At 40.8% G+C, this 27,948-nt stretch overlaps 2 protein-coding genes across 11 annotated transcripts in view; both read left to right on the plus strand.

The window, feature by feature from the left end:
* zfr2 (zinc finger RNA binding protein 2) overlaps window positions 1–5,831 on the plus strand; it is a 31,224-nt gene extending 25,393 nt beyond the window's left edge. For all 6 annotated transcript variants that reach the window (XM_049587649.1, XM_049587652.1, XM_049587650.1 and 3 more), the window contains exons 16-19: window positions 256–351; window positions 1,214–1,325; window positions 1,537–1,634; window positions 2,784–5,831. In XM_049587649.1, coding sequence (XP_049443606.1) covers window positions 256–351; window positions 1,214–1,325; window positions 1,537–1,634; window positions 2,784–2,957 — 480 coding nt within the window. In that variant the 3' untranslated portion in view covers window positions 2,958–5,831. The remainder of the gene's footprint in view (window positions 1–255; window positions 352–1,213; window positions 1,326–1,536; window positions 1,635–2,783) is intronic.
* Window positions 5,832–5,961: 130 nt separating this feature from the next.
* matk (megakaryocyte-associated tyrosine kinase) lies at window positions 5,962–27,603 on the plus strand. 5 transcript variants are annotated; one of them, XM_049588742.1, is made up of 13 exons: window positions 5,962–6,164; window positions 6,320–6,421; window positions 9,341–9,454; window positions 9,545–9,660; window positions 10,018–10,237; window positions 13,697–13,790; window positions 13,897–13,962; window positions 15,340–15,439; window positions 15,668–15,752; window positions 18,258–18,331; window positions 18,518–18,713; window positions 19,108–19,194; window positions 23,264–27,603. In XM_049588742.1, the coding sequence occupies exons 2-13, from the start codon at window positions 6,413–6,415 to the stop codon at window positions 23,477–23,479; spliced, it is 1,377 nt and encodes a 458-aa protein (XP_049444699.1). In that variant the 5' UTR covers window positions 5,962–6,164; window positions 6,320–6,412; the 3' UTR covers window positions 23,480–27,603. The 5 variants fall into 5 exon arrangements, with proteins under 5 accessions (XP_049444699.1, XP_049444700.1, XP_049444698.1 ...); XM_049588743.1 differs by having other exon boundaries at window positions 6,374–6,421; XM_049588741.1 differs by having other exon boundaries at window positions 5,962–6,421.
* Window positions 27,604–27,948: the final 345 nt, after the last annotated feature.

Here is a 27,948-nt window from a genome sequence, read left to right on the forward strand (position 1 = left end):
AGATTCTTTTGTTTCTGTGGCTGTACCAAAGAAAAAACACTTTGTTTCAACATCAAACATCCGACTGAGGTTGTTTAACTAACATTTCTAAAATCAGCAAGTGTGTGGCCATCTTCTCTTTAATTAAGATTTCTTCTCACAAAACAGAACTGTATCTTTGAGTAGAATCATATATATCTATTTATCTATCGGTCTATCTAAAATAAATGTCCTTTTCTTACTAAATGATGTGTTTGTTTTTGTTCCTTTCTGAAGGCTCGTGCCAACGGGCTGCAGTCCTGCGTGATTATCATTCGGGTGCTAAGAGATTTATGTCAGAGGGTTCCCACCTGGGGGAAGATGCCCAGCTGGGTAAGAGGATTCAACTGCCTGTTACGTTTTTAGATTTTATGTTAAGTTTTGGTGTGGTGTGTATTTTTGCCTATAGGGTTTTTCCATAAACATGTGCTGGCTTGTGTTGACTCAGCGTGTCAGCCCAGGACAGGGATTTCCATCTCTGTTGCACCAGTGTTACCCGCTTGAACATGTCTTTGAGTGATGATGGCTTGTCTTGAGTGATGACGTTCGAATGCAGCGGGCTGATTCACAGCTAAGGTCCTCTGTTATTTTGCTGCAAGTGTTATTCTATCACGCAGCACAGCAGGTAAAAGAAGTTTACCTGTTGGAGGTGAGCTTTTGTCTGCAGCTCCTCATCAAACATCTCACTGTGGCTGTTTCTGCTTGTACTCTTCCTCCCTGGCTTGTTTTTACTTGAAGAAAAGCTGCTAATAAAGCTCTGCTAATTTGGTGATACACATTTAATTTCCTACAAATTCTTATCAATAAAAGACCCCCAGTATTTTGCTATTTATACGCTTTTATTGTGAAGCAGCAAAATAAGGAAATGTTGGGTTTTCATCAGCAGTAACTTAACACGACTCATATACAGCTGAATGTGAACATCAAACAGTAAAATAACACAGTTTTACTCAGTGTGGCCAAAAGTGCCAGTGCACCATATAACTGGGGATTTACAAAATATTGTGTCATTTCTTTTTGATATAAGTATTGTTTGTTGTGAATTTTTGTCCTCTTCTTGTATGTCTGCTCTGCTGGTGCTGTCTTTGAGACAACAGGGGCATAAAAAGTATATTTACAAAAATATCAGCATTCTCAAGTATGTTTTTCCATTCTGTGTTGTCTTTTCCCCCCTCTGTGTGTTTCCCCCCACCAGGCGATGGAGCTGCTGGTGGAGAAAGTGATCAGCAGTGCTGCAGGCCCGCTCAGCCCAGGAGAGGCCATGCGCCGAGTCCTGGAGTGCATCTCCACAGGCATCCTGCTACCAGGTCAGACAAATGTACATGTTAATGAGATTAGATTGATTGTTTCATGTCAGGGACATTTTCCTATCGCCTACGCCTCTTTCTGTTGCAACAAAACCACCTTATGTCATACTTGAACCTTTTTAAAAGAACGATTCACAATTCCCTGCTTCTGATTGAATAACTTCTATGATCATATTTCCATGTTTAACTTGTTTCTCCTCCTCTAACGCAGATGGACCAGGGTTGATGGACCCCTGTGAGAAAGAGCCAACAGATGCTCTGGAGAGCATGATGCTTCAAGCCAGAGAGGACATAACTGCCAGCGCACAGGTACCCAGACAGAGCATTTATTCTATGGCCACTTAAAAGATAGGTTTCTGATAGGCTGTGAAGTGTGGATTCTCTTTTAGTAACTTAGTATGTGTTTGTTTTAGCTGTTTGTTCTTTAGTTATGAATTGATAAGTCAGTATTAAACATTGGGTGAAGATTGCAGAGTTCCAGCAGATCCTTAAAAAGTCTTAAAAGGCGTTGAATTAAAAATGGCCTTAATTGGTATTAAAATGCTTAAATCAATCTTTTAAAGGTCTAAAAAATGCATAGGAACATAGTAAGTAAGATTTTATAAATTATCTTATTCTGATGTAGTATTTTAAAATCTCAAATAATTTACTGAATGTCTCTCGCATTAACATCATGCAGATCAGAACAGCAGAACCAAAATATGAGTATATGTTGTTTCTGGCTGGGATGCTCAGAGCAGAGGATCCCAGCTAGCTGCTAGCTCAATGTACCCTGAAAGACTTGGAGAAGGGCTAATACAACAAAAATTGGCTACTTTAATAACATTATGCTTGGTGTATTTTATGCAAAAAGTTTTTAAAACTCAGCACGATAGGCATCAAGGCAGTGGAATCCCACATACAATGATAGAAACACAAAATTGCCCAGAAAATCTGAAAGAAAATCCCAGGAATTTCACACTTTTGTTCTCCCCTTATCTCTGCCACAAGACAAATAATAGTGTTATAAGTTAAATATTTGGCAAAGTTCCCCTAACCTCACACAAGTGATGTTGGTTCCTGTTTTTTCTTTTGTCCTTAATTTAGGTTATTGTAAAATTGGTCTTAAATTTCATTTTGTGTGGCATTAAAAATTCTTTCATCATCATTCATCAAACTTGCCTTAAGTTATAGTAACCACAAAGACCGCAACAGTCTTGATGCGAGAGATACTTACAACACAAATTTAATTTCAAGAATGTTTGATATTTGGTGGATCTGAAGGCCCTGAGCGGCTAACAGTCAGAGTAGGAAAGACAACTTTTAAAATAATGGTATTCACAATGAAGCTAGTTATTGCATGTCATTCTTCTCCCCTTGTTAAAATGTAAAAATGTCAAATCATGTACCTAAAAAAAAAAATTAAAAAAAAAAACTCTACAAATCTACATTTCTCTTTCCTGTTTTCTCTGGTTCCAGCATGCGCTGCGGCTGCTTGCTTTCCGTCAGATCCACAAGGTTCTGGGCATGGAGTCTCTGCCGGCGTCCAAGGCCAGCGCTCGCAACCGCAAGCGTCGGCGGGACGGCAGCGAGACGGGCGAAGGAGAGGGGGAAGGCAAGAAGGACAAGAAGGAGGAAGCATCGACTGCTTGACCTTTGTGTCCACAGCGGAGGCGTTTGCTAGTTTAGAGACTGGTAGAATGTCACAACTTTAAACTTTTTCTTATCTCGAAAACAATCTTAACACGCAGCTATACACATATGAATATAACTGACTGTACATGTTACATGTCTGCCCTTGAATTAGGAGGAGTCATGTGTTGGGAGGAGGAGACTGAAGCTTGAGAACCTGTACTGCAAATCCTTCTCTCGTATAGTAATATCCCACAAGATTCAGTGTCTTTTAAAGTGTGCAGAGGAAATTGAAAATCATGAAAATGACTGATTGCATTATTGCACACAAACTACTGACCATCCCTCCCCTGTTTATTCACCGTAGCTTAACCACTAAAGTGTACTACAGTTGTGTTGTTTTCTACGATGTTGAAGGGGAGCTTTGGTTTGTTTCAACCTGGACCCTACTTTTCCATGTTTTTGTGTCAAAGTGACTAATGGGAACAACATTTTTTATTAAAGTGGTCCAGTATTGAGAAAATAGCAGCTGTAAAACAAGCTTCAATGTAATCCCTACGGGTAATTGTGCACCATCAATTAACGTCCACTACAAGTGCTTGTTTTGCCACTGACAGGCTTATAGAAGAAAGACCCTACAGAGAAATGAAACATTTGTCCCGTTTGTTATTGTGACCAAATCTCACTCAAAGACAAGTCTCCTTATGAAATCTTGCGAAAGGCTACTTTTTGCTGGAAAAACAACGGTAGAGGCATTACAAAGAGTTGGAGAGAGGAGTGTCAGGAAGAGTTTGATGTGTTGGAGTACAAGAAATGTAGCTTAAGCCCTGTTTCCACCAAACACTTCCGGTATGGTACCTTTAAAACAAAAGTAGCCCTGCAGACTACTTTTGTCTCTCTCTGGGATATTTAAGAATAGTGGGTTTGTGCATTTAGTCCTTCTCAGGCAAGCTCAGGGGTTTAGTGTTGCGGAGTCCACAGGAATGACGCTCTGTGATGCTTTTTTCCCTCTCCGAGCAAGGTTTGATACACACAGTTTATATAATCTTTTAAACACTTGAAGATCCACTCATATCTAAAAGTGTCCGTCATCCAAGAGAGGGAATTAAAACTAAAGTAATGGGCAAAGTTTCATTGGATTGACGTCGTCATACATGACTAACACAAGTAGTCGTTCCACCCTTTCTCAGACTACAGCTGCTGCAAGAGGCAGCAAAACATCCTTTCATTTTACAGTTTTAGTTTACTAATATATGTAAAACTCTCCACAAGCTTCAAAACCAGCCACAACTCAGCCCTGATCAGAGTGACTGTCTGCCATTAACCAATCAATGGACTGCAGTGTTCACAGCTCCACCTTTTAGTACCAGATCTGTGTGTCAGGTACTCCAACAGAGGCGAGACCAAAATGGGGACGGTACTGAACGCGTCCATTGGTACCATCCACAACTTTTCACATCAGAAACAGAAAAACAGCGGAACTGAACTGTACGGTACTGCTTGGTGGAAACAGGGCTTTAGTGTGATCGAAAAGATTTTCAGTGACAATGTGGAAAAGATTTCATGAGATTTCAGAACAAGACTCGAGCAAGTCTTGGTCACAATAACGACGACGAGTTAAAGGTAAAGAAAAAAAATTCTCTGTTGCTTTTAATAACCAATACCAAACACTTCCCAGTGGACAGTTGCCTGTAGGGACTACATGCAGCCTGTTGCACCACTGCAGCTCTCAGTGCTGGACCAGTTTCAAAAATTGTTGCTCTCATTAGTCACTTAGACAGAAAACATGAGAAAATAGACCCAGGTTGAAACAAATCAAAATTTCCATTTAAAGCCTCCAGTTAAATCATCAGCACTTTAAGCTTTATTTCCAACAGAGTCTGATCTCTTCTGCTCGAGTCAGGACCGAACTAACGTTTGTGCGTGACGTTTGTACACTGAAATGTGTTGTTCACCCTGTGTTTAAAAAAGAAAAGACGGGTTCAAGTTTAGAAGCTTTGAAACTGCAAGAAAGATCACAGAAGGCTGACCGTGTTTAGGTGTACCTACATACAGTACTGTGATGTTCATTGTGCCTAAGATGACACATTAGCTGCTTCTCTTCACGCCCTCTAGGCTCCCTCTGAAGCATCAATATTTCCTCATACATTTTGACAATACAAGATAAAAGTTGTAAAACCCCAAAAGGCCCTGCATCACACCTTAAAAACAAGGCTACACTAAAATAACTTCCTTTTTGAAATACGTCACCATGGTTTTGCGATAAACGTACAAAGACACAGAAGCTCTGCCTTGTGAGTTTTTCTGTGGAGGTCACACTGGAGATTAAATCCGTCTGAGGAGAGAGAGAGAGAGGTCTTATGTTGCACAGTCTGTAGCATGCTGAGGGAATGAAGCACTTAAGAAATGACAATGTTACTGTATGCAGCCATAACTGTATCATTTAAATAATATGCCTAGTAATCTTTTTTCTTCCAGAGTATGGTTAGCAGAAGAGAGAAGCTTTAGTGTGAAAAATAAGACTGAATATCTACTGTAATGATCAAGTAGTCCTTTGACTTTCTTCCTTGTGCCTGCATCAGTGTGTGTCACAGAGTACGGGGAACATTTATGTTTTTGTCGGGTTGATATTGTATTGAGCTCATTTCACACAGATGTAGGACAGGGAAGGGACAGTTGCACAACTATTTGGCTTAAAAGTTGACGTGAGAGAATTATTGTGCCGTTTTTAGTTTGATTTTCATTTATCAAGAGCATCATATAAGTATTGCTTATTTTATTTCTGAAGGAATCTATTTTGTATTGTTTAAAAAAGGAAAGTGTGAACGTTGCTGTCCTTTATTATTTGAATGTCTTTGTAGTGTTGCAAAATTAAGGGGAGATTAAAACACTTTTAAGCCATCTTGAGTCCTGGGTATGTCATTTTTAGGGGGTGTTTCTGGAGAAGGAGACGAGTCACTCTCAGCGTCACTTGTCACGTCGCTTCATGAAATATAAACCGCATTTTTTCCTAAATATTGAGGAAGTGGCGACAGACGGATAACAGCGCTCAGTCCACAGCTGCAGAGTGTGTGTGACATGAATATGTTCAGTATCGGTTCCTGCTGACTTGTCGACATTTGACAGCAAATACCACAGCTGAGTGACTTAGACTATTTGAAGTCGTTTTCTTTTCTCTGTCCTGAAGAGAGACGCATCTGAAAGCATCAGTCCAGAGAGCCGCCGCAGGTACTGAAACATTTATACCGACAAGAAACCAGCCTGAACAAGCTGTCCGGGGCGTTTGACTTTTAATATATGTGACAGCAGCTGAGAACATCCTGCTACATCCACTGACATCCTCATATTTATGCCGTTTTGTATTTTTGGATCACCGACAACAGATTCACCGAACGTCTCCATCTTTCATCATTCAGAGACATTTCTGTCCTCGACAGGTTTTCAACGCAGAAACATCACACCCTCCAGCCCTGCTCATGGCAAAGGTATGTACTGTGATTTACAACAGCAAAACAAATTTTTATTTTGTAGTTTCAGTTAATACAAAGAACTGGATCAAGTCTCCTTTAACACGGGGCTGTTAAATCTGATAATCAAGGGTTAAAAATACATATGTGAGATTGATACAGCCTGAACACTGAAGTCTGAGCTGAAGTTGAAACATTTGAATAATGATAGAAAAAAATTACCAGGGTGTGATTTTGGGCTGTTTAAGATGTTTTGGAGAGTGTTCCATGTGCAGTTCTCCTTTGAGCAGAATATTGATCTACAGTATTTGTGAGTATTGCATTAACACCATCACTGATTAAAGGATAAATTTATGTTTAGGTCAAAAGTTTTTTGGGGTGTCCCAGTGGGGTATGGTAGTTAGGATGGGCCCCGGTGCAGGATTTTGCATCTGAAGTAGCTACAACTTGACATTGAACAACATCAACATATATATTACCCATCAGTCAGTAGTGCAAATCTGTATATGCCAAACATACCAAATAAAAGAAGAACATTGTTCTTAAATTCAATATTTTCTAACAGCTTATTTGTGTTTTTTTAGTCTAAGTAAACATATAATTTTGTTGAATGGATTGCATATACAGATGTTGACCCCACTTTTTTAATTTGACATGAGTTCGTCTTTGAACATGGAACTGCACTGCAACTGCCTGCACTGTTTATATTTACGCCCTTGAGGTGTCCATAAATTCCTACTAATTTCCCAAGATTCCGAGAAACACTTATGTAATTTGGCAGTGATTATCAGTAAAGTAAAGACATTATGAAGTTAGAACACCTCCAACTTAACCTTGAGTCTTTTCAGTGGCCCCCTCAAGGGGGGCCGTGGGGGACCACGGCCCCTCCCTGGCAAAAATAATTTGAGGCCTATATTACGATATCCATGAGGCTGTGGAATGCTCTTTTTAAGCTTGTGCGAAGGTGGTGGTATCTTATGAGACTAGACAATCTTAGGTATCAATCGGAAAGTGTGCTTGTTGCTAAATAATGCTCCATAGTTACCATAAAACTTCCTTCCTAGTCTTCACTTATCTTGCCAGCAAGTTTTTCATCCTCCACAGTCGACTTCGTGTTGAAAGCGTACGACTCAATGCCGTTCTTAGCAGACACCTTGGGCTATTATTTGCTTAAATCACAAAAGTCAAAAGGCCTATATATGGGACAGGCCTTTAATTCTATTTCCACAAAACTGTTGCCCAGCAAAGGTGGGAAATAGAAATCAGATTGTTTATTCTTTATTATTAAGAGGTGGAGAACTCTTACAAACAGGATGAACGCAGCAGCATTGAGGTGTAAAGCATGAAGGAGAAATGTGCCACATCACTCCAGCTGAGATTTTCTTTCAGAGCTCTAAGAATTAGGCTTCAAATAAGATATTAATCATGAATCATTCATTTGATCTAGCTCCGACAGACAGTGCATCAGAGGGAGAGTGAGTTTTGGCACTCGAGGATTACAGCACCCAGCATACCGACACAGCTCCACTTTATCCCTTTAAAACAATACTCACAACTTGGATTAATTTTTATGACAAACCCCTTTGATTCTTTTGATCTGAGCACCCTTACGGACTAAAGGAATATGAATTACTTAAAGGGTAATGGAGGAATGAACACATAATTTTAAGCAGCCAACAACCCAGTTTTATACATCCAAAGAATGCCTAAAGAAACAGGTGTTTGTTTGTCAAAATGTGTAGCCACACTGGGCTAGTAAAAGGGACTTTAATTTGGACTAGGATTTTAATTGAAGTTTTACAGTAGGCTAAATTTTGGTGAGGGAACAACTAGCACAGCTAGTTCAAGGTCCCTTGAACTCTTACTTGAAGGCATCTGAATGAAAGTGAGGTCTTTGGGTACCCATGAGTCTCCCCTAAACTTGAAGGCTTGTTTCCTGTAAATTTTTTGTTCCTTACAATCATATACTCCTTTAAATTAAAGCTGTATAATTGCCTTTTTAAGGAAAAGGACAACCAGCCTATTTGATCAATGAATTGCCGACCATGTTAAATCAGGACTGTTGTGTAACTCAGAATGTTAGCTGTGCCAGTATTTTAGTCTATGCGCATCAGATAATTAATAATATTACCTGTAAAATAAGAAACCAAACTATATCTGTCCTGGAAAATACAGCCTTATTCAGCCGTACCCTCTGAGTTACCTGATGTTCAAACACACAGCCACAGTGTATTACACATTAAGCAAGTATGCCTGCAAGGACGGTACACTGTGTATCAAAGACGCAGCAGCAGACCATCTGCTTTGTTTGATGAGTTTCAGTCACTGGTGTCACAGGTGAGCTCACCACAACTGTACCTAAATAAAGACACTAAAAGAAGAAGTCGCCCATCTCAGCCTGAGACTGTTGAACGTTGACTCTGCCTGCTTGTAAGTGTGATAATAAAACTCAGACACTCTTTGTTTGTGAGTAATTTCCACCAAAATATCAGTATGCAATTCCTTAACTCTCATACTGAGTCTCAAAACTGAGTTTTAACTAGCCTGTATGTTTCAACAGCGCAACAGAAGTCCTAAAATTCAGTTATGGCTTTTGGTTTTGGTGCCACCCAAATATTTTCTGGCAACCCCTATGAAAAATTCTTTGTGCGCCACTGGCAATTTGGCAGTGATTTAAGGTGAAATAGAGACACTGTTAAGTTGGTACACCTCCACCTTAACCTTGAGTCTTTTAGCCATTGCAGCTCAGCCGATGGGTCATTTGTTTACAGGCAAACAAACCTATTCAACAAGTTCATTCAAGATAATTCCCAGAAATCCACAATGATTTAAATAAGAGAACTTTGCCTCTATTTTCCCTAAGTCTGGCATTACTTAAGACAGACGCTAAGATGTTAAAGTTTCTCTGCCTCTCTTATTCTTCTTCTTCTTCTGCAGATGAGCTGGGCTGCTGGTACACAGTGTGTGGCCAAGGGGGGCCACAGGAAACCAAAACCTGGAGAACTGTCTTACCACAAAGGAGACATCCTCACTATTATTGACACCAGCATGGTACTGTCATGTTTGAAAAGCTCCACGGACTGTGGTTATTATGACTGTGCATTTTTTCCATCATCTGATACTTTGATTGCTCTTTTACAGAAGAAGGGATATTACAAGGCCAAACACAACACCACGGGAGAGGAGGGACTCATAAACTCCACCAATGTGCGTGAAAGAGAGGCTCTGCGTGTCGACCCCAGCCTCAGCCTCATGCCGTACGTCTTCTTTTCCTCTCTCACACTTGTTTCCTTTGTGTTGCCGCAGTTGGATGCAGCCATGTTAACACACAGTTCACAAGCAGTGTGACTATGACACGTAGGCACATGTGGCTCTTACTGTAGCTGTGGCCTTGGTCAAACTTGAAAACATGTCTTGTGACCACACGGTGTGGGTAGTCCGTGCAAACAAACAGTCTCAGGATTAATCACCCCAACTTCCTATTTTGGCGTGTGAACGTCTGACATGTTTTCACCTCTTGTCTCCTGGGAGATTAACATCTGTGAGGTATCTATGAGACAGATGTGTTTGTTATGTGTGTGTTTGTGTGACTCACCTTGTGTTTCTTTTTCTAGGTGGTTTCATGGGAAGATCTCGGGTCCGGAGGCGGTGTGTAAGCTGCAGCCAGCCGAGGACGGCCTGTTCCTGGTTCGAGAGTCCATCCGCCATCCCGGCGACTATGTCCTGTGTATCAGTATCTCCGGAGAGGTCATCCACTACAGGGTGATTTATAAGGACAACAAGCTGACCATCGACAACACAGAGTATTTCTACAACCTCATCGACATGATAGAGGTAAGACGCTCTTGGATCGTGGTTATATCCAATACAGATTCTTTGTATCCAAGACAAAATCCAGCTGTGACATGAGCAAAATTCCTGAGGATCTTTCATATGTAGGTGAAAAGAAAAAAAGCATCTTATTTTCAAGGGGGTCTTCTAGTCCAACCACGGGGCCCAGATTTTTCTTTAGTCGGTAGTTCAAGGTCCACACAGTTCAGTACATTCAGTGTCATGCTTACATTTGGCCATGTCGTCCAGCTAGTTTGCCGTCTCTCATGTTAGTTTTCTGTTTCTCACTCACTCTACAGCAGTAAACAGCACTTCAAAATAAAAGCTCTGTGTCGGAAATTCACTGCACTTTAAAATAATGTGTGGTCCATTCAGAATGCACCCAAGACCCGCTTTTGGACCTCAACCCACCAGTTGGAAACCACTGCTCTAGACACAAATACAAAACAAAATCATACAGACCAAACTGCCTTACATAACAAACATACACTACAAATACGCAGACATGTGGCTCACCATTTCCCACCCACACCCCCTCCCTCAGTTAGTTAGTTATAGCAGTTTTTAGTACGACATTTTAAAAACATGAGCAAGTTGTTTTGAGATATGAATATAAAGAAGTCCCAAAGCAGTGGAAAGAGGTAACAGATCTCAAGAAAAGTTGAAGATTATTCCAGTCAGATAGAGCTTTGTATTAAAATGACTTTCGTCCAACTTCTTTGAAAATTCTGGGGACAAAGAAAAAGGGATGTTGCATATGTCTACGTGAATATGAGGAACAACATGGAGACAAAAATGGTTTCAAATATGAGGGACAAGTGAAATGAAGACATTTGAAGATGAATTTAACCTAGTGAAGTCGCCTTCTAGATTTAGGCTGCAACCAATTCAGTGATTCAAACATTAAGCAGTGGTGATCTACATAGAGAATTATACACTACATTATGGGGTCTAAGATGAATGTCAGATGTGTTTTGATAGACAATGTCAGCATAATCAATAACAGGTATTATCAACTGTGAAATTATTATTTTCCTGACCTAAAATGCAAAACAACTAATTGATCGATAAAGTGAACTCAGACAACCAGACACTCTTTTGTTAATAAAATCAATATGGGGCTTAAAGGAGAGTCCAGGGTCAATCCAAAGTCCAAGAAATTTTTGACTTTGTTGAGAGGTGATCCATCATCAAAATAAATATGCAAATTAAGGGGTTGTAAACAGTTGTGTTGTGTACAACCTGGTCTCACTCAGTCGTCTGAATCCGGCGCTTGGGCAGTGACTTGGGGCATCAAACACTGACAAAAAAAGTTGTCCTTTAACGTTGGCATGATGTGCAGCCGGTTGCCATTATAGTTTAATGGTGCTCAGCACCATTAGGGGGAAAGTTAAGCCAGTGGAACGGGCGGAGGAAGGGTCCAACAAACATTGACTTTTACCCGAGAGAGCGGCATTCATGGCCCGTAAGATTAAAAAGCCAAATCCTGTTCTTTTTTTCTAAACCTAACCATGTGCGTTAGTTGTTGGAGGAAAAAAAAAACCCACACCAATTTGTGGTGTTGAACTGACGTAGTGTGTTTATTTTGAAAGAGACTGTATGTAAATGGTAAATTTCCTGTGAAAACAGACATGTATTTTGAAAGAAGACAATGCATGTAACAGGCAGAACTTGACACGGCGTCCCATGCACACAGGGTACCTTGCACATCGTAACTGGAGGTGGAAGGTCCATGATCAAAGGTCAATATGTGAAGAGGTCGGAGTGAGAATGTGTTGATGTGTACCAAAAGCCATACTGCAGGACTTCTTCTTATTCAGTACAAGTTTGTTTTTATGAAGACAATGTTGGACCAAGTTAAAATCGAGCTGTAAAGAATCTTCGATTTGTAATATATCATTACTCAGAATTCAGAGTAGGAATGTCAGGCACGTCATCCACTTCCAAGGTGCATGGAGAAGAGGAAAAGTCTGAAAATGTCAAAACTCCAGCACTAATTTTATGAAAAACGACTTCAGTGTGCAAACAAAACAGATCAGTTTGTGGCCTTCAATAAAATTCTCCTTTAAACTTTAGGTTTTGTTGAGTTTTGACCTTGTCTTTCAGATTTTAGCCAGATATAGCATCATGAATATTCAATTTTACACCAAATTTCTTTGATGCAAACTCTTCGGACAGTGGTTTCTAACCTTGGACCAGATCAATCTGAGGGGACATGAGACCATTAAAACACTCTGAGGCTGTATTTATGACCTCAGTGTCAACCTGAAACCATCAGCATAACTGACACCAGTGTAAAATACATACCAAATACATATCTCATGTACCACAACGAAGCAGTGACAGGAAAACACATGAAGCGCAGCCCTTTTATGGTTTATCTGTATTTGGCCTGCATCTATGTGAGGGTGTATTGAAAGCTTTGCAGCGGTGACATTTGGAGAGAGACTCGACAGACATGGCCGGCTCCCGTTCAGCACCATCTTATCAGCGAGCTACAGATGGCTTCAGGCCTGAGTCAGGCCAGCTGACTTGCTCCTGTGAGGATGCAGAGGGAGGATTTCCAGATGAATATTTGGGCTGAATCATGTTATAACTGCTCTGTCCCAGTGATGGCAGACTGCTGACAATATAAAACCAGGCTCTGATGTGTCATTGTATCATAATTTACTTGTGTAATTTAATTCAGCTGCCGCCCTTTGATGCTTTGTGTCGTGTCATCAGAAAACAGAGACCTTGCGCTGACACCGACTGACGCTTCACACATTTTGTTGTTCTGTTTTTCAGTTGATTTCTAAAGATAAATACTGGTCTTGTTGTTTCTTTTTGAAGCCACAGTCCTTCCTGAGTACTGTGAAGGTGTTATGATGTCATGATGGAGACTGATAATCCACGGCCCCACTGTGAGACGGGCCCCCGAAAACCTTGAATGAAAGTGTTTGGTTTTGTTTGCATTTTTTTTTTTATTTCTAAGTAATTATTGCCATCACTGAATTTAAATAAGCTGAATAAATCTGTTGAAAGTCTGAACTTTGTGTACAAAATAGTAGAGGCTCTCTGAGGCCCCTCTCACCCCTCAAAGGCACAAAATGGTTTAGTCCACCCCTGCATTAGGATTGTCTCTAAATGCAGCCAGAGCTGTGTGAGTGACTGCCCATGCTGCTGGCGCACCAACATACACTGTCATGTCTTTGCCAAAGAAAGGGAAATCAGGGTTCAAAGAAAGAAAGAAAGAAAGAAAGAAAAGGGAAAAAAAACCAAACTGACTGTGTATAAAAATGTTCAAAAGGGGCATGAGGGGGACACTGATCCAGAGAGAATGGACAAGGGGCCCACAGAGTCTGCTTGTGCACAGGGCCCACAATACGGTGCTACATCCCTGTCACTGCAGATAGACTTTGTAGGACAGATGTAAAAACAGAATGTGTTTGGTGAATATTTGTTGTGTGTCCATCTTTGCAGTTCTACTCAAAGAACAAAGGCTCCATCGCTACAACTCTTCTGAAGCCCAAACAGAAACAAGGAGCCAAGTCAGCTGAGCTGGAGTTGTCGAAAAGTAAGTCTAATAAAACTGTGTCTGTACAGATCAAATATAATAATGATGATTAATATGAGAGCTTGTAAAGGTACGTGTCAGGTTTACAGTTCATGTCTCTCTCCAGCTGGGTGGCTGCTGGACATCGCAAAGCTCAAACTGGGAGAGAGTATCGGAGAGGGAGAGTTTGGTGGTGAGTTTCTATTTATTATCTTTGTTCCCTCACAACATTTACAATAAAAACATGTCGCCAAATATATTGTAAACACTGCAAAACTTAAGTCCATCCTCTCTTTTAACGACACAAAGGTCATTACTGCAGCATTTATCTCCTTAAAGGGTAACTTCAGTATTTTTCAACCTGGGCCCTATTTCCCCATGTGTATGTGTGCATATGATTCATAGGTACAGCTCATTTTAAAATTAGTTCAGTATTGAGAGAGGCGGGTGCAGCCGGCAGCCGCGAGGTAGATATGGGGGCAAATGCGTCCCGTATAAGTTTGTGTATTAAAGCTCTTGCAAGATGACGTCACAGCCGGGAGGAGGTGAAGGGTCAGGGAAACGCTTAGTATGCTATTTACAGAAATAGCACTGGCGATCTGAACCGGTCGAGAAAAAAAGCACTTTTAATGCGCAAACTTATACGGGACACATTTGCCCCCATATCTACCTTGCGGCTGCCGGCTGCCTCCACCTCCCTCAATACTGAACTAATTTTAAAATGAGTTGTACCTATGAATCATACGCACACATACACACGGGGAAGTTTTCCTTTAAGGCTAGACTAGTGCAACTCACTGTACCCAGGTTTTTGGCCCAACCTCTTTGTCTTGCTTGCAGCTGGTGCAGAATACTGCAGTACGTCTTCTAACGGCAACAGAAAAAGAGACAGAATTACAGCGACACTAGCATCTCTGCATTGGCTATCTGTCCGTTTATTTGTTTTATAGCCATACATGGGCTTGCTTGCACCCCTGGTCTCTTGTCTTAAAACTGTACCACAATCAAAGTAAGAGGCTAAAGGAAGACTGTGCCTTTGCAGTCACTGCTCCAGAACTTTGGAATAAGCATCTGCTTTCAATCAGATGCTCCCCTTCACTGACACTTTTAAGACAAATCTTTTATTGTTAGGATAAAAACTAAGATTGCATAATTGACTAAGAGTTCCAGACTAAGAAGTATCACAAAGTTGTTAAAGATGTAAAAACCAACAAGAAAAAACAAACAAATTATAAATAAATCAATGAAGTGTTTAGAGTCTTTGCAAATTAGAGTCATTTTCAGATGTATTTTGAACAATAATGTAGATGATGATTGAAGAGATGGTCCTCTATATTGCAATGAATATTGATTAAGTGAATTCCGACAATATGGAAGATAAAGCTCCTTAGAGTGTCTTGTGGAATATGTGTGAATGTCTGAAAAGCACTTTGATCAGCTCTGTTAGTATTTGAATGTGCTATATAAATACATTTGATTTGAGTGGATATTAAACTTTGACAGAAGATTTATTTTGTCTCAGCATGGATGTATTTTGATGGGTAAACAATGTGTGTGGTTCTCCCTCCAGCTGTTTATGAAGGAGAGTATATGGGCCAGAGGGTGGCAGTAAAGACCATCAAATGTGATGTCACCGCTCAGGCCTTCCTGCAGGAGACCACCGTCATGACGTGAGTCTGAAGATTTCCTCGGTTTTAATGTGTTATTGTCAAAACACTTTGACCAGCTGTTTATTCATTATTACTAAACCCAGCTTTTAGTGAGCTTGCTTGATTAAAAAAAATTAATTCTTTTTGGCTTATTGTGCAAGTGATCATATTGTTTTGAATGAAATGTATCAAACTTTATTCCTGTTGTCAGTGTTGTCAGTGTTTTCAATGTGGATTCACTCCTTCCAGGAAGCTCCAGCATAAAAACCTGGTGCGACTGTTGGGGGTCATTCTTCACAAAGGGCTTCATATTGTCACAGAGCTCATGACGAAGGTACAGTGAACACATCATCTATCAGTGGTTATCAGTTGGAGGATAACACATGATGAAAACAACAAGCAGTAACACGATAGAATAATCAAAATAGGTAAATAAATATTGAGCATAGATTGAAGTGGCCTTGTTACATCACAATGAAACAGAAAATAAAATCACATATAGTAAATGACACACCACAGGTTTGTTCTATTTGACCAGAATTACCTCAGACGTCAAGATGCATCACTGGTGGTACATCTACACCTAAACAACAGCAAGGGAGCCCTCTGTCTGAACAGAGAGCAGGAGTCTATAGCCAACTCCCTTATTAAAGGGAAATTTCGGTTTATTTCAACCCATCTCCTATCGTCCTAAATTTGTTTCAAATCACTAGTGACATAGAAATAATAGTTAGCATGTTAGCCGTTAGCCTGGATACAGCCGTAGTGTCAGACCTGTTAAAACGTAAGTGAACGGGCATACCTTCAAGTGCAAAGTTAGTCCACTAAACAAGCTGTTTCTCCACAAAGACCACCTCATATCGTTAGGATAAATGTCAGAGAACATATAGAAAACAACATGTAAACGTGTTGTCTTACCTTACCGGTGTGGTGCCATGTTTGTTGTTTACCATTTAGCTAAGGCTGCAACTGGTCCCATTCCTTGCAACAGAGGTATTCCTCTTCTGTGGGCATTGGGGTACAGCATTCACAGGTAACGTTACACCACCGATCTCCAGAGCTAAAGCCTTCCAGCAGCCATTCCTCCTCTGTCATCCTCTAACGTTACCTGTTGTGCCTCTCTCTCTCCTCCTCTGTTCTTCAATTTCACGAAGCTCTTCGTCAGTGTATTCTGGCTCAAATAAATAAGGGCGGCCATCGACTCTTGATGCGGAAAGCCTATATACTAACATTCCACATTTAGGTGGTCTTCAGAGTTGTTGTCTTACCTTACAGTGTGTTTACCATGTACCTCTGCTTCCCAAAGCACGGCCGAAATATCGCGAGAACAAGCAGCGATCTCAATCAAACCGTGTTTGAAATCTCGCGAGAATAAGCAACAGCAGCTGCAAGGCAGAACCGGACAGTAGCCTCAAAAGTTCATTCATTTATTTTATGAAAGATTTATAGAATAATGGCTGACTTTTTGCCAGACTTTTTGGCAGAGTTTGATGGCCGCCCTTATTTATTTGAGCCAGAATACACTGACGAAGAGCTTCGTGAAATTGAAAAACAGAGGAGGAGAGAGAGAGGCACAACAGGTAACGTTAGAGGATGACAGAGGAGGAATGGCTGCTGGAAGGCTTTAGCTCTGGAGATTGGTGGTGTAACATTACCTGTGAATGCTGTACCCCAATGCCCACAGAAGAGGAATACCTCTGTTGCAAGAAATGGGACCGGTTGCAGCCTCAGCTAAATGGTAAACAAACATGGCACCACACCGGTAAGGTAAGAAAATACGTTTACATGTCGTTTTCTATATGTTCTCTGACATTTATCCTAACAATATGAGGCGGTCTTTGTGGAGAAAAAGCTTGTTTAGTGGACTAACTTTGCACTTGAAGGGATGCCTGTTCACTTACATTTTAACAGGTCTGACGCTACAGCTGTATCTAGGCTAACGGCTAACATGCTAACTATTATTTCTATGTCACTAGTGACTTGAAACAAATTTAGGACGATAGGAAACAGGTTGAAATAAACCGAAATTTCCCTTTAACTATTTGCCTCCAAGAACACTGTGATCATCTGCCGCTGGTTTATTGGAGGTTCCTAGCAACAGTCGGAAGAAGATCAGGGATGCAGCCTTTGTCAGTTATGCCCCAACGCTATGGAACACACTACCTATAGATATCAGGGAAGCCAGCTCTAATTCACCACCAGCAGCTAGTGAGAAAAAGATGATATGGGGAGTTTACTAGGTTACAAAGGTTGTTTTCCTTTCACGCAATCTGGTCATCTCCTAGAGGACAGTCAGAGGGTTAGGGAGGCACACAGATAACTGCAGGTTTTTGTAGTTTTTAACGGAGTGAATGGCTTTGTGATTAATCTCCCTGGTTGTTTTTTCTCAGGCTAGTGTTCTTATTTATAATGTGTTTTATTGTGATTTTTGGTTTGGATGCAGCAGTTCCCTTGATCAAAGACAATTTTCTCTTATGGGAGACAATAAAAATAACCTAACCTTAAAGCCAAAAATCCAACTAATCACACCCTTGCTGCCACTGAGGCAGTGGTAAGACAGTAATGGCAATGCAGCTTTGAGGAGTCAGAGACAGCCGTCCTCTGCTCTTTAGTGATTAGGCCAACATTCAGAAGCTCACTGTGTTTGCTGGGTCTTGAGTACAGTTATATAGTGACTCTTTAAAAGTACTTAATAGCTTAGGTTATGAGGTTAACACATTTTCAAACCAAAAAAGACACTGCCTGCTTGTAGTTTGTCTCATAATGCTAACTAAGAAATGTTTTAATAAGACCTTATGAAAGTATTTTCTGATTATGTGCATCTGTGTTTATGTCGCAGGGAAACCTTGTCAACTTTCTGAGGACAAGAGGACGTTCAGTTTTAAACTCAGTTCAGCTGCTTCGCTTTGCTCTGTGAGTTCAAACTTCAAAGAGTAACTTGTCCTCTACGTGTGCAGAGTAGGACATTGCATGACAGCTGGATCCATAAACACCTGCTAGTCACTGTACATTTGTGTGTGTGGTTTATTGTATAAAAGTGAAATGACAGTTGTTTGTGTGTGTGTGTGTGTGTGTGTGTGTGTGTGTGTGTGTGGTCAGTGATGTGTGTGAGGGGATGGAGTACCTGGAGTCCAAGAAGTTGGTTCACAGAGATCTGGCAGCTCGTAACGTGCTAGTCTCTGACGACAGCGTGGCCAAGGTCAGCGACTTCGGCCTGACCAAGGTGGACTCGAAAGTGTCAGATAACGCCAAACTGCCGGTCAAATGGACCGCCCCCGAGGCTCTGAAGAAAGAGGTCGGTTTAAAGACCTGCCGTGCTGCTTTTCTCTTCCCTTTGTTTTATGTTGCTGTATTTGTTTCTGCCTCTCTGTGACACTTAAATATTTTCTCTGCCTCTCTGAAACCTCTTTTTGGTGCTTAGAATTTTGCTTTATTAATGTTTAACAAATGATTGATTGATGCCGTGTAATCAGTAATAATCTATCAGTAAGGAGCAGGTTGGTGTAAGGTCCTGACGCATATCTTTCTCCACTTTGTCTTTTTATTTAGTTCTTTCATTTATCAGGATGTCAGTGTTTGGCTATGTACTGGGTTTATAACAGCTTAGAAAGACCTTTCACAAAGTATCCCCAATAAGAAAAGGGTTTTACATTTTTTTATATGTTTATATTTTTTTTCCTATCATGCAGAAATTCTCCACAAAGTCAGACGTTTGGAGCTACGGCGTTCTTCTATGGGAGATATTCTCTTACGGTCGTCAGCCTTACCCTAAGATGGTATGTACCATCAGTACAGGTCACGACTATACTGTAATAATATGTGTGTGTGTTGGTGTCTGTCAGTGTGAGTGTTTATACACAGGTGTGTCTTAGGAACATAGATACATTACAGACATGACAGTTACAGCAACAGCTGTGTTAAACCAAACATTTGACAGTTTGGGAACTATACATATTTGAGTTCGACACCCCTCTCATGTCTGTCTGTTAAATATGAAGCTACAGTCAGGCGATGGCTAGCTAGTGTAGCATAAAGACTGGAAACAGGGCGGAACAGCTCGCCTGGCTGGCGTGGTGAAGAGAGATCTGAGCCAGAAGGCGAAGCTTTAGATTTACTGGTCTATCTACATCCCAACCCTCACCTATGGTCATGAGCTCTGGGTAGTGACCGAAGGAATGAGGTCGCTGATACAAGCGGCCGAAATGAGTTTCCTCCGTGGAGTGGCTGGGCTCAGCCTTAAAGATAGGGTGAGGAGCTCAGACATCCCGAGGAAGCTCAGAGTATAGCTGCTGTTTCTTTGTGTCGAAAAGGGTCAGTTGAGGTGGTTCGGGCGTCTGATCAGGATGCCTTCTGGGCGCCTCCTGTTGGAGGTGTTTCGGGAATGTCCCACTGGTAGGAGGCCCCGGGGCAGACCCAGAACATGCTGGAGGAATTACATATCTTGTCCAGGCTGGGAGCACCTCAGGATCCCCCAGGAGGAGCTGAGAAGCATTGCTGGGGAGAGGGATGTCTGGAATGCTTTGCTCGGCCTGCTGCCCACACGACCCAACCTCAGATAAGCATTTGAAAATGGATGGACTATGTTGTTTCTTTAATCCGTACAAAAAAAAAGTGTGAAAGCAACAAAATGTGGTTTATGTGTCAAACCATTTCTTGGCCGTGACCAGTTGACTTCGCCTTCTCATCTAACTCTTATGGCTCATTTATACTCCCTTTATGTACAAAAGTAGATACATCCAGTGCAAACGCTGTAAACATCACTGCCCTCATTCTTCCATGCGTCCTTTATGACAGCATAGATACAGCCAATAGATGGCACTAGAGAGCGGAGTCAAAAGTTTTCACTTCACAACAAACGAAGCGAACACAGAGGAGGTCAGAATATTGTACCTTTAAACAGAGGCAGAGTTGTAGACTGCAACCCCGATCGATCCCGACATGTGGTTGAAGAATTCTTTTCACTATTTTCACCATATCTTATTATATGTGCTTGCTTTATATGCTATTGCTTTTTCTTTTGTACTGATCTGTGTGTTTCTCTTAACCGATGCATATATTGCTTTGTGTTTTTTCAACTGATGCTTCCTGTTTGTTCTATCTCTCTGCTGCTGTAATATTGCAAATTTCCTCGCTGTGAGACGACTGAAGGATTATCTTATCTCTTATCTTATATCATTATATATTACCAAATTGTTCTGTTCCACCATTATTTGAAATTCTTCGTTGGCTTCTATGGCCTTATCTCACTTGAGCCATTTTTTATTTAACCTTTTTTTAACCAGGAAGTCCCATTGAGATTGAAAATATATTTTACAAGAGAGACCTGGCCAAGGCAGCAGCCAATCAAAACACATTTAAAATGCAACAAATACAACATATAATACAAAAATCCGAAATAAAACATCTATTCAAACACAGTGGTCTCTCAATAAAAACAAGTGTCTGTCTCCATCACCGCATTCTTTATAATGCCCTTAAATTCATTGATGGATATAAGTGTTTCTAAGTTTAGATCTTTTTGAAAATTATGAAGACTATGCTACACTGCCTCTACGATCTCCAGTGGTACTGCTTCGTTTCACCCGTGTCCGTAAGCTTTCAGAAAACATGCACAAATATGGACAAAATAAAAGCAGTGTACAGACAGATGACTCTGTCCGTCTCTGTATCTAATGTTGAGTGCTGAGCACAAATCAGCAAGAAAGTCAAAAAGTCAAACTGTTTTTTTAAAGGTTTGTGCTTAATATTTACGATTATCCTTTACTTTTATGTTATCAAACAACTGAACAACCTCTCTTTATCCGAGAAGCTCTCCTTCCTTGTAAATAAAAATGACCATGGACACCCTTTAAAGAATCAGCAAAACTAAGACCACAGATAATTCTTCCCTCTCTTTCCAAACCCTCCTGAAACCAGCAGAAAAAGAGTATCAGGCTTCTTACGTAACTCTGCGGGTAGGTGTGTCAGTGGAAAGCTGCCAGGGTGGTCAAATTCGTCACTAGGCCGTCATCTTCTGGATCAACTCAAGACGTCTGAGCAGGAAACCACTCCAGGTCACTCGGATCATGGTAGTGCGTCACTGAGGATAGAGGTTAAGTGCACATTGTAGAAATAATCTCACTGTTCTCTTCTTACATAGTCTACTTTATGAACTGTTTGGGTTTGAAGGAAGAGGAAGTTACTCCTTTCCTGTGCCGTAACATGCCAGTGCGGAGGAGGCAGAGGCTGACGTCACATGAAGGCCTAATCATGTTGACACTGACAATGAAGAGGCTCTGGAAAGGAAGAAACTATGCTACTTAAACACAGCTCTGTTTGTCACACTCGTCGCTCTCAGGTAATCCGTGCCCCCTGAACGCTGAGGCCGGCGGTTCAGTGAGGACAGCAGGATCAGGCAGAATTAATCGGAGGGACAGTTAGCACATCTCTTTTGCACCTTACGTCAGGTAGTGTCCCTTTAAATGCAGATAATTACCTCCTAATTACAGCCTGTTTGTAAGTATATACGCAGGTTGATGTATTTGGGTCAAGTTTGTGCTCTCCTTCATTAACCTCTGCACAGGGTAATTTGTTATCTGTTGGCAACACATAACAAATTAGAGACCGAGAGAAGTGTTTGTGTGAGATTAGTTTTGTTTAATAAAAATGCGGTGACACAAACACTTTATGTCACCCATTCAATAACAGCAGCACGGTGGTGCAGTGGTTAGCATTGTCAGCATGGGTTTTCTCTGGTTACTCCGGCTTTCTGCCACAGTCCACAGACATGCAGGCTAGATTAACTGTGTGTGAATGTGAGCTTGAATGGCTGTCTGTCTCTATGTGTCAGCCCTGTGATAGTCTGGTGACTTGTCCAGGGTGTAAACCCCCCTTTTGTCCAGTGTCAGCTGGGATAGGCTCCAGCCCTCCCGTGACCCCTAACAGGATATGCGGTTATGGAAAATGAATGAATTGCTACCTTCAAGAGCCTGAATTCTGTGTTTGAGGTTGTAATCAGGATTGCAGGAGTGTGTTAATACTTGGTGACATCGCTCTGTCTCTATGTTTGAGTTAAAAGAATACGTCATCCGCAAAATGAGGATTGGTACATCAATTACGTTACATTAAATTCATGAAGAAGACTTTGTTTTTCTCACATACCTCCACAGTGAACGGAGATTCCAAAAACAGCAAACAATATTAATGAATTGAAGTCACTGGGGATTACGTTTAACAAAAACTATATCAAAACATCAATTTACAAACTCCCACACAACTCATGCAGTAAAATCCAAGTCTCAGTTATCCAGTCGTATGCTCAGTACTTCCCAAATACATGCATTTTCACTAAAAACATTACAATATAAAACACTCCAGTCTGCAAGTTAGCGTGCCCTGAGCGTATCTGGACATGCCTCAAAGGCACAAGCTACTCACCAAGCATGAGACTGTTTGTATGGATGTGTTTTAAATCAGAACATTTTAGCAAAAGTGTAAGTGTTTCAGAGGTACTGAGGATATGAATGGATGAATGAGACTTGGATTATACTGTATGAGTGGTGTGAGAGTTTGTGAATGGATGTTTTGATATAGTTTGTTGTTGTTCAACTTGGTCCCCAATGGCTTCAATTCATGAAGAATATTCGCCTTTTTGAATTCTTCGTTCATCGTGGATGCATGCGAGAACAACAAGTTTTCTTCTCGAATTCAACATAACTGATGCACTGATGCTCAGTTTGCGGATGAAGAATTTCATTAAGGTTTTTCTTTTTATTACCAAAACAGCCAGGCTGGTGAAATTTTAAATTCACTTATTAGTGTTCACAATTTATCATCTGCTTCTTCTCTTATTGCTCCTGTTCGTAGTCTCTGAAGGAGGTGAAGGAGAAGGTGGAGGGGGGCTATCGCATGGAGGCTCCAGAGGACTGTCCGCCCGGTGTTTACTCCCTGATGAGGATATGCTGGGAGCAGGAGCCACGCAGAAGACCGGCTTTCAACAAGCTGAGAGAGAAACTCGAGCGAGAGATGGGTAAATGCAGCCCTAGCCCACGGTCCGAGCATCAGGATGGATCTGGATGCTGATCTTGACTGTAAATCTTGAACTCAAAATAATGAGGCTGGAGTTGTGGCGATGGACAGGTAATACACACACTGTTAACCGCTCCTGTGTTGGTGTGCGTCACACAAAATGGTTCAGTGGAGTTCTTACTGGATTCTTTTAACCTAACGGATGGGACAAGACAGTCATAACGTACCACTGGTTCTCATGTGTTGCCGATGAGAGAGGGTTTTGTGGTTGGAGCCATGAATATATAAAACTTTGCTTTAGTGTATCTGAGCAAAGCAAAATGGATGTATCAGACCGTGCAGCATGGCTCTATGGATGGCAGCGTGGGTGTGTTGGTTGCACCACTGCTTTGGATCCTTGGCGTGAAACGTTGTACAGACATTCCTAGTCCCCAGAGGATAAATCCCAATGACTTTGATGATCCTCTGACTTTTCCTCTAGCACCACCAACAGGTTGATAAGCACAGTCTCTAACACTCCCCTCCAGCCAGCTGAGACGAAACGGAGCATTTCTGACATTCCCCAGACTGTGAAAAAAAAAAGAAGTGGACGTAGCCGCTGTGACATCACCCATTGGTTTGTGGACTACCGCTTTGAAGCTTCGAGTTTGGCATTTTGGCCTTTGCCATCTTGGTGGAATAGAGGGCAAGCTGGGGAAGATACACATTGCTACAACTCTGTCCTGACTGACAGGTTGCTGTGGTAGCCACGTGTCAATCACAAAGTCACCACACATGAGACTGCATACCCTGCTTTACCGTGCTTTTTACTCTAAATGGGACCAACATTTACAAGATGAGCACCAAGTTTCACTGAAGACGACTTGAAACTAGCAATTGAGACCAAAAAGTTGTTGGGCAAATGTTTACAGAGGTAGTAAATCAAGTGAGAATTAGCGTCATTTTCTCATAGACTTCTATAAATTCAATCACAATGGTTGTTAATAATAACTTCTGGGCTGAAAATCCCTGCATCACATACATAATGTCAAATGAAGCTGAGCTAACACCAACCCCATTGGTTAGTTTAAGCAACCTAAAAGGAGGCCCACCAAAAAAAACAAACAAACAAACAAACAAACAAACAAACAAAAAAAACATCAGTTCGAGTGCATGCTTAGCCTGAGTGTCAGACTGAAGCTCCCAGAACCTTCAGTCTGACATCGCCTCCATTGAAGACGATTTACAAGGGGGAGGGAATTTGATTTTTCCCTAACCAATCAGTAGAGATCAACGACTCACCCAGAATCTGAAGTCATTAGTATCCATGCCTCGGGGGTGCCGAAAACAAGCGAGCATTGCCCGTTTAAAATGTCTCCATCGTTGTGCACGCCCAGCTGCATCGCCAAATCCAGTTTAGCAGCTTCCTTAATTTGGTCCTCCATTAACGCGAGTAGTGGCCAAAAACCTTGGTAGCATTGTTCATTTGGTCTGTAGGATCTGTAGCGGTTGCCATTGTTGCTATCCTCACCGGCGCACAGCTTGACATCAGCGTGGCGCCGATTGGCTAATCGCTAGACCCGCCCCCACCCCTGGCGTTCATTGGTCCGTCCATCGTTTGGACGAGATAAATCACAAATTCATTGAAGTATGCCAGACCAGAGATGCAAGCCTACTCAGTTGAGTGGGCAGGGTCTATGGTCTGGAACCAGGCTAATGCATGCTATATTTAAAACATTTTCCCAGCTTTACCTTGCTGTCAAACAACTCTTTCCGAAAGGCAACTGAAGCAGTTATCTCAAAGCCACCAGACCCCTTTGACAAAAACAAGAATTTTACTTTGCAGAACACAGGAGTTGCTGGTCTATCATTTCCACAATCCATTAGTGTGGAAAGGAGAGCATCCAAATTAATACAATATATATATATAATCTAATTTATTACAATATAGCATATTAATAATAAACTTAAAAATATACATGAACATTATTTTATACTATGAAAAGGAATGTCATTTCAGTTGGATCTCACCACAGGACAATGCACAGCCAATATCTCTGAAGTCTTTTGACACTGTGTTTGTAGCACCATACTAGATCCCATTCAATGAATCTCCTGAATGATAAATCATGTGTGAATGTCAGTTCAGTCAGTCCGATAAGAGCAGCTGGGATTCAGTGTCTGTCCATCTGGGTGTTCAAAGATGTAGAGTTTGGCATAAATAGTTTATTCATATTTAATGTTTGGGAGAAACAACAGGCAGAGATTAAACGTATGGGAAGCAGAGAGATGGAGAAAGAGGAAAAATGTTTATCCTGGATTTAATCACAGATCATCCAAATCTGTTTCTTGGCATTAATGCTCATTGCTCAACAATATGCCATGGACTCAGGGCTTAGAGTGAAAAATATTTAATGCTGTTGCTGGTTTGTTATAACAGAATAATTTTACTTAATGCATACTTAAAAACACAGTGTGTGCAGGCAATACTGGCAGGTTTATTTGCAGCAGATACTCTGTTAAGGAGCTTTTTGACTTTTTGATTTGTTTTTTTAGAAACCAAATCTCGCACTATTTTGTTACCTAGACACCAGAATAAATGTTGGATTTATACATTTCTGTACATGATGGATACATTACATTTTTACATTATTATGTAGCAGATGTTAAAACCCTATGTTTCTTTTCATTTCATTAGCGCCTTGGTTAACGTCTGGTTAAGTTTAGGCACAACCAAGAACGGACAGCGGAGGAAATGCCCGCACAACATGCAACTGAGCTGGACAGCCACAAAAAAGGTTTGCAGGTTGAGATCAATGCAAAAAAAAGTAAATTTATTTAGGACATCTGTGCCCGAAAAGAACTGTGCTCAAAGTGCAAAAAATTATTCAAAAAAAAAAAAAAGTGAACACTGCACTGCACTGATGATAGTCAAGGACTGAAACGTTTGCTGCTGTTTTTATTCATGCTTTAATTATTTTTTGCAATTTCAGCACCATTATTTTGTGCATGGATGTCCGAAATAAATTGAATTTTTTTTGCATTGATCCTAGCCTGTCAACCTTTTTTGTTGCTGTCCAGCCCAGTTGCATCAGTGTGCAGGTATCTCCCCTGCTGTCCTTTCTTGGTTGTCCATTGTACCGACGCACTTAAGATTAATTTTTTTGTTGCCCTAAGTAGGTGCAGCTTCACAACAGCCCTAAGTTTAGGCCCAAAAATTACTTTGTTAAGTAATTTCCAGTAATTTCTGGAAAAGCAGTAATTTCTCGGTTAAAAACAACTGCTTTTCATGGCACTGTCCCTGCTGGAAACACAGTAATGGTTCAATAAAAAAACACCCCCATTTGGAGCCTAAAAAGTTCCTGGAAAGGCAGTGATAACTTGCCAGAACAGTGGTCTGCAGCTTAGCAGGCATCTCGCCCTCTCGATGACAAAGTCAGCTCATATACTATGTCACTTTAGAAACTGTTGATGATACATATGAAACATAGAAATGTTACGTATCCATTATTTGCAGAGATGTACAATGCCAAAATTTTCCTCTGCTGACTGGGCTGTATTTTTTTCATCGCATCTACCAGTCATCATACTTTGGGCAGACTTTGATTCAATTCATTCAAATTTAATTTATTTCCTCAGACTAAATCAATGGAACATACAGCATTTATTTATCACTACTTTGTCCTCCCTCTGTACGAGGAATTTGAGATTATAAGAGTGACTTTGTGTTATCCACAGTCCTCTTGGGATTTTTACAGGTACAAAATGTATTCTGCTTTCATTATCTTTGGACTTCACATCATTATATTACATATATGGTAACATATTCTATTTATTAATGTACCACTTGTTTCACTGCATGTGATTATCAACTGGTTTTAATAGAAATGCAATAAATGTTCATCTCTCTGATGAGACAAATACATTTTCACTTCAAAAGTCATCACAAAATGAAGCCTCTTTTTTTGGACTGTTGTCACGTCACCACACCAAATTAAAGATGTCATTTGATTTAAGTCCACGTAAGCCTGGTATTTGTCTCTGTCCCAGGAGACGGACCCCAAATTGAGGCTTGATCCTTCCTCTCTTGTTATAGTACAGTGCAAGCGTAGGGTCTTCCACGATTTGTTCAATCTGCTCTGTGTGTTTTCCTGAAGCTCTCCAATGGGATGAGCTGCAATTTTCTGGACACGGATTTATAGAGGAACCAAATGTAAAAAAAAAAAAAAAAAAAAAGAAGAAAATAATAATAAATGATTTGCTGTCTTCGATGGTAGATGAGTTATGTTATTGACTGAAAGATTTTTTCTCCTAAATATCAGTGGTTATTTCCTTGCTGTTTGTCAGTGTGTTTTTAAAGCACTGATGCAGGAATATCAGCACAAACTGCCCATAAATGAATGTGTGAGTTCTCAAGATATTTTTTCAGAGGGTCTTATGTCCTCTGAAGTGTGCTTTCTATGATTTTAAAGTGACTTTTAGGTTTAATTTTAGAGTGTTAACATGTAGTGCAGTGTTTTTTATTTAAACTGGACCAATTAAGA

This window comes from Epinephelus fuscoguttatus, linkage group LG10, assembly GCF_011397635.1.
Source record: "Epinephelus fuscoguttatus linkage group LG10, E.fuscoguttatus.final_Chr_v1".
Classification (NCBI taxonomy): domain Eukaryota; kingdom Metazoa; phylum Chordata; class Actinopteri; order Perciformes; family Serranidae; genus Epinephelus; species Epinephelus fuscoguttatus.

Excerpts from the sequence above, each read along its gene's own strand:
- matk (XM_049588741.1), top strand. Across the intron at positions 18,332-18,517 it reads CAGCTGCTTCGCTTTGCTCT|TGATGTGTGTGAGGGGATGG; the intron begins GTGAGTTCAAAC and ends GTGTGTGGTCAG. Across the intron at positions 18,714-19,107 it reads CCGAGGCTCTGAAGAAAGAG|AAATTCTCCACAAAGTCAGA; the intron begins GTCGGTTTAAAG and ends CCTATCATGCAG.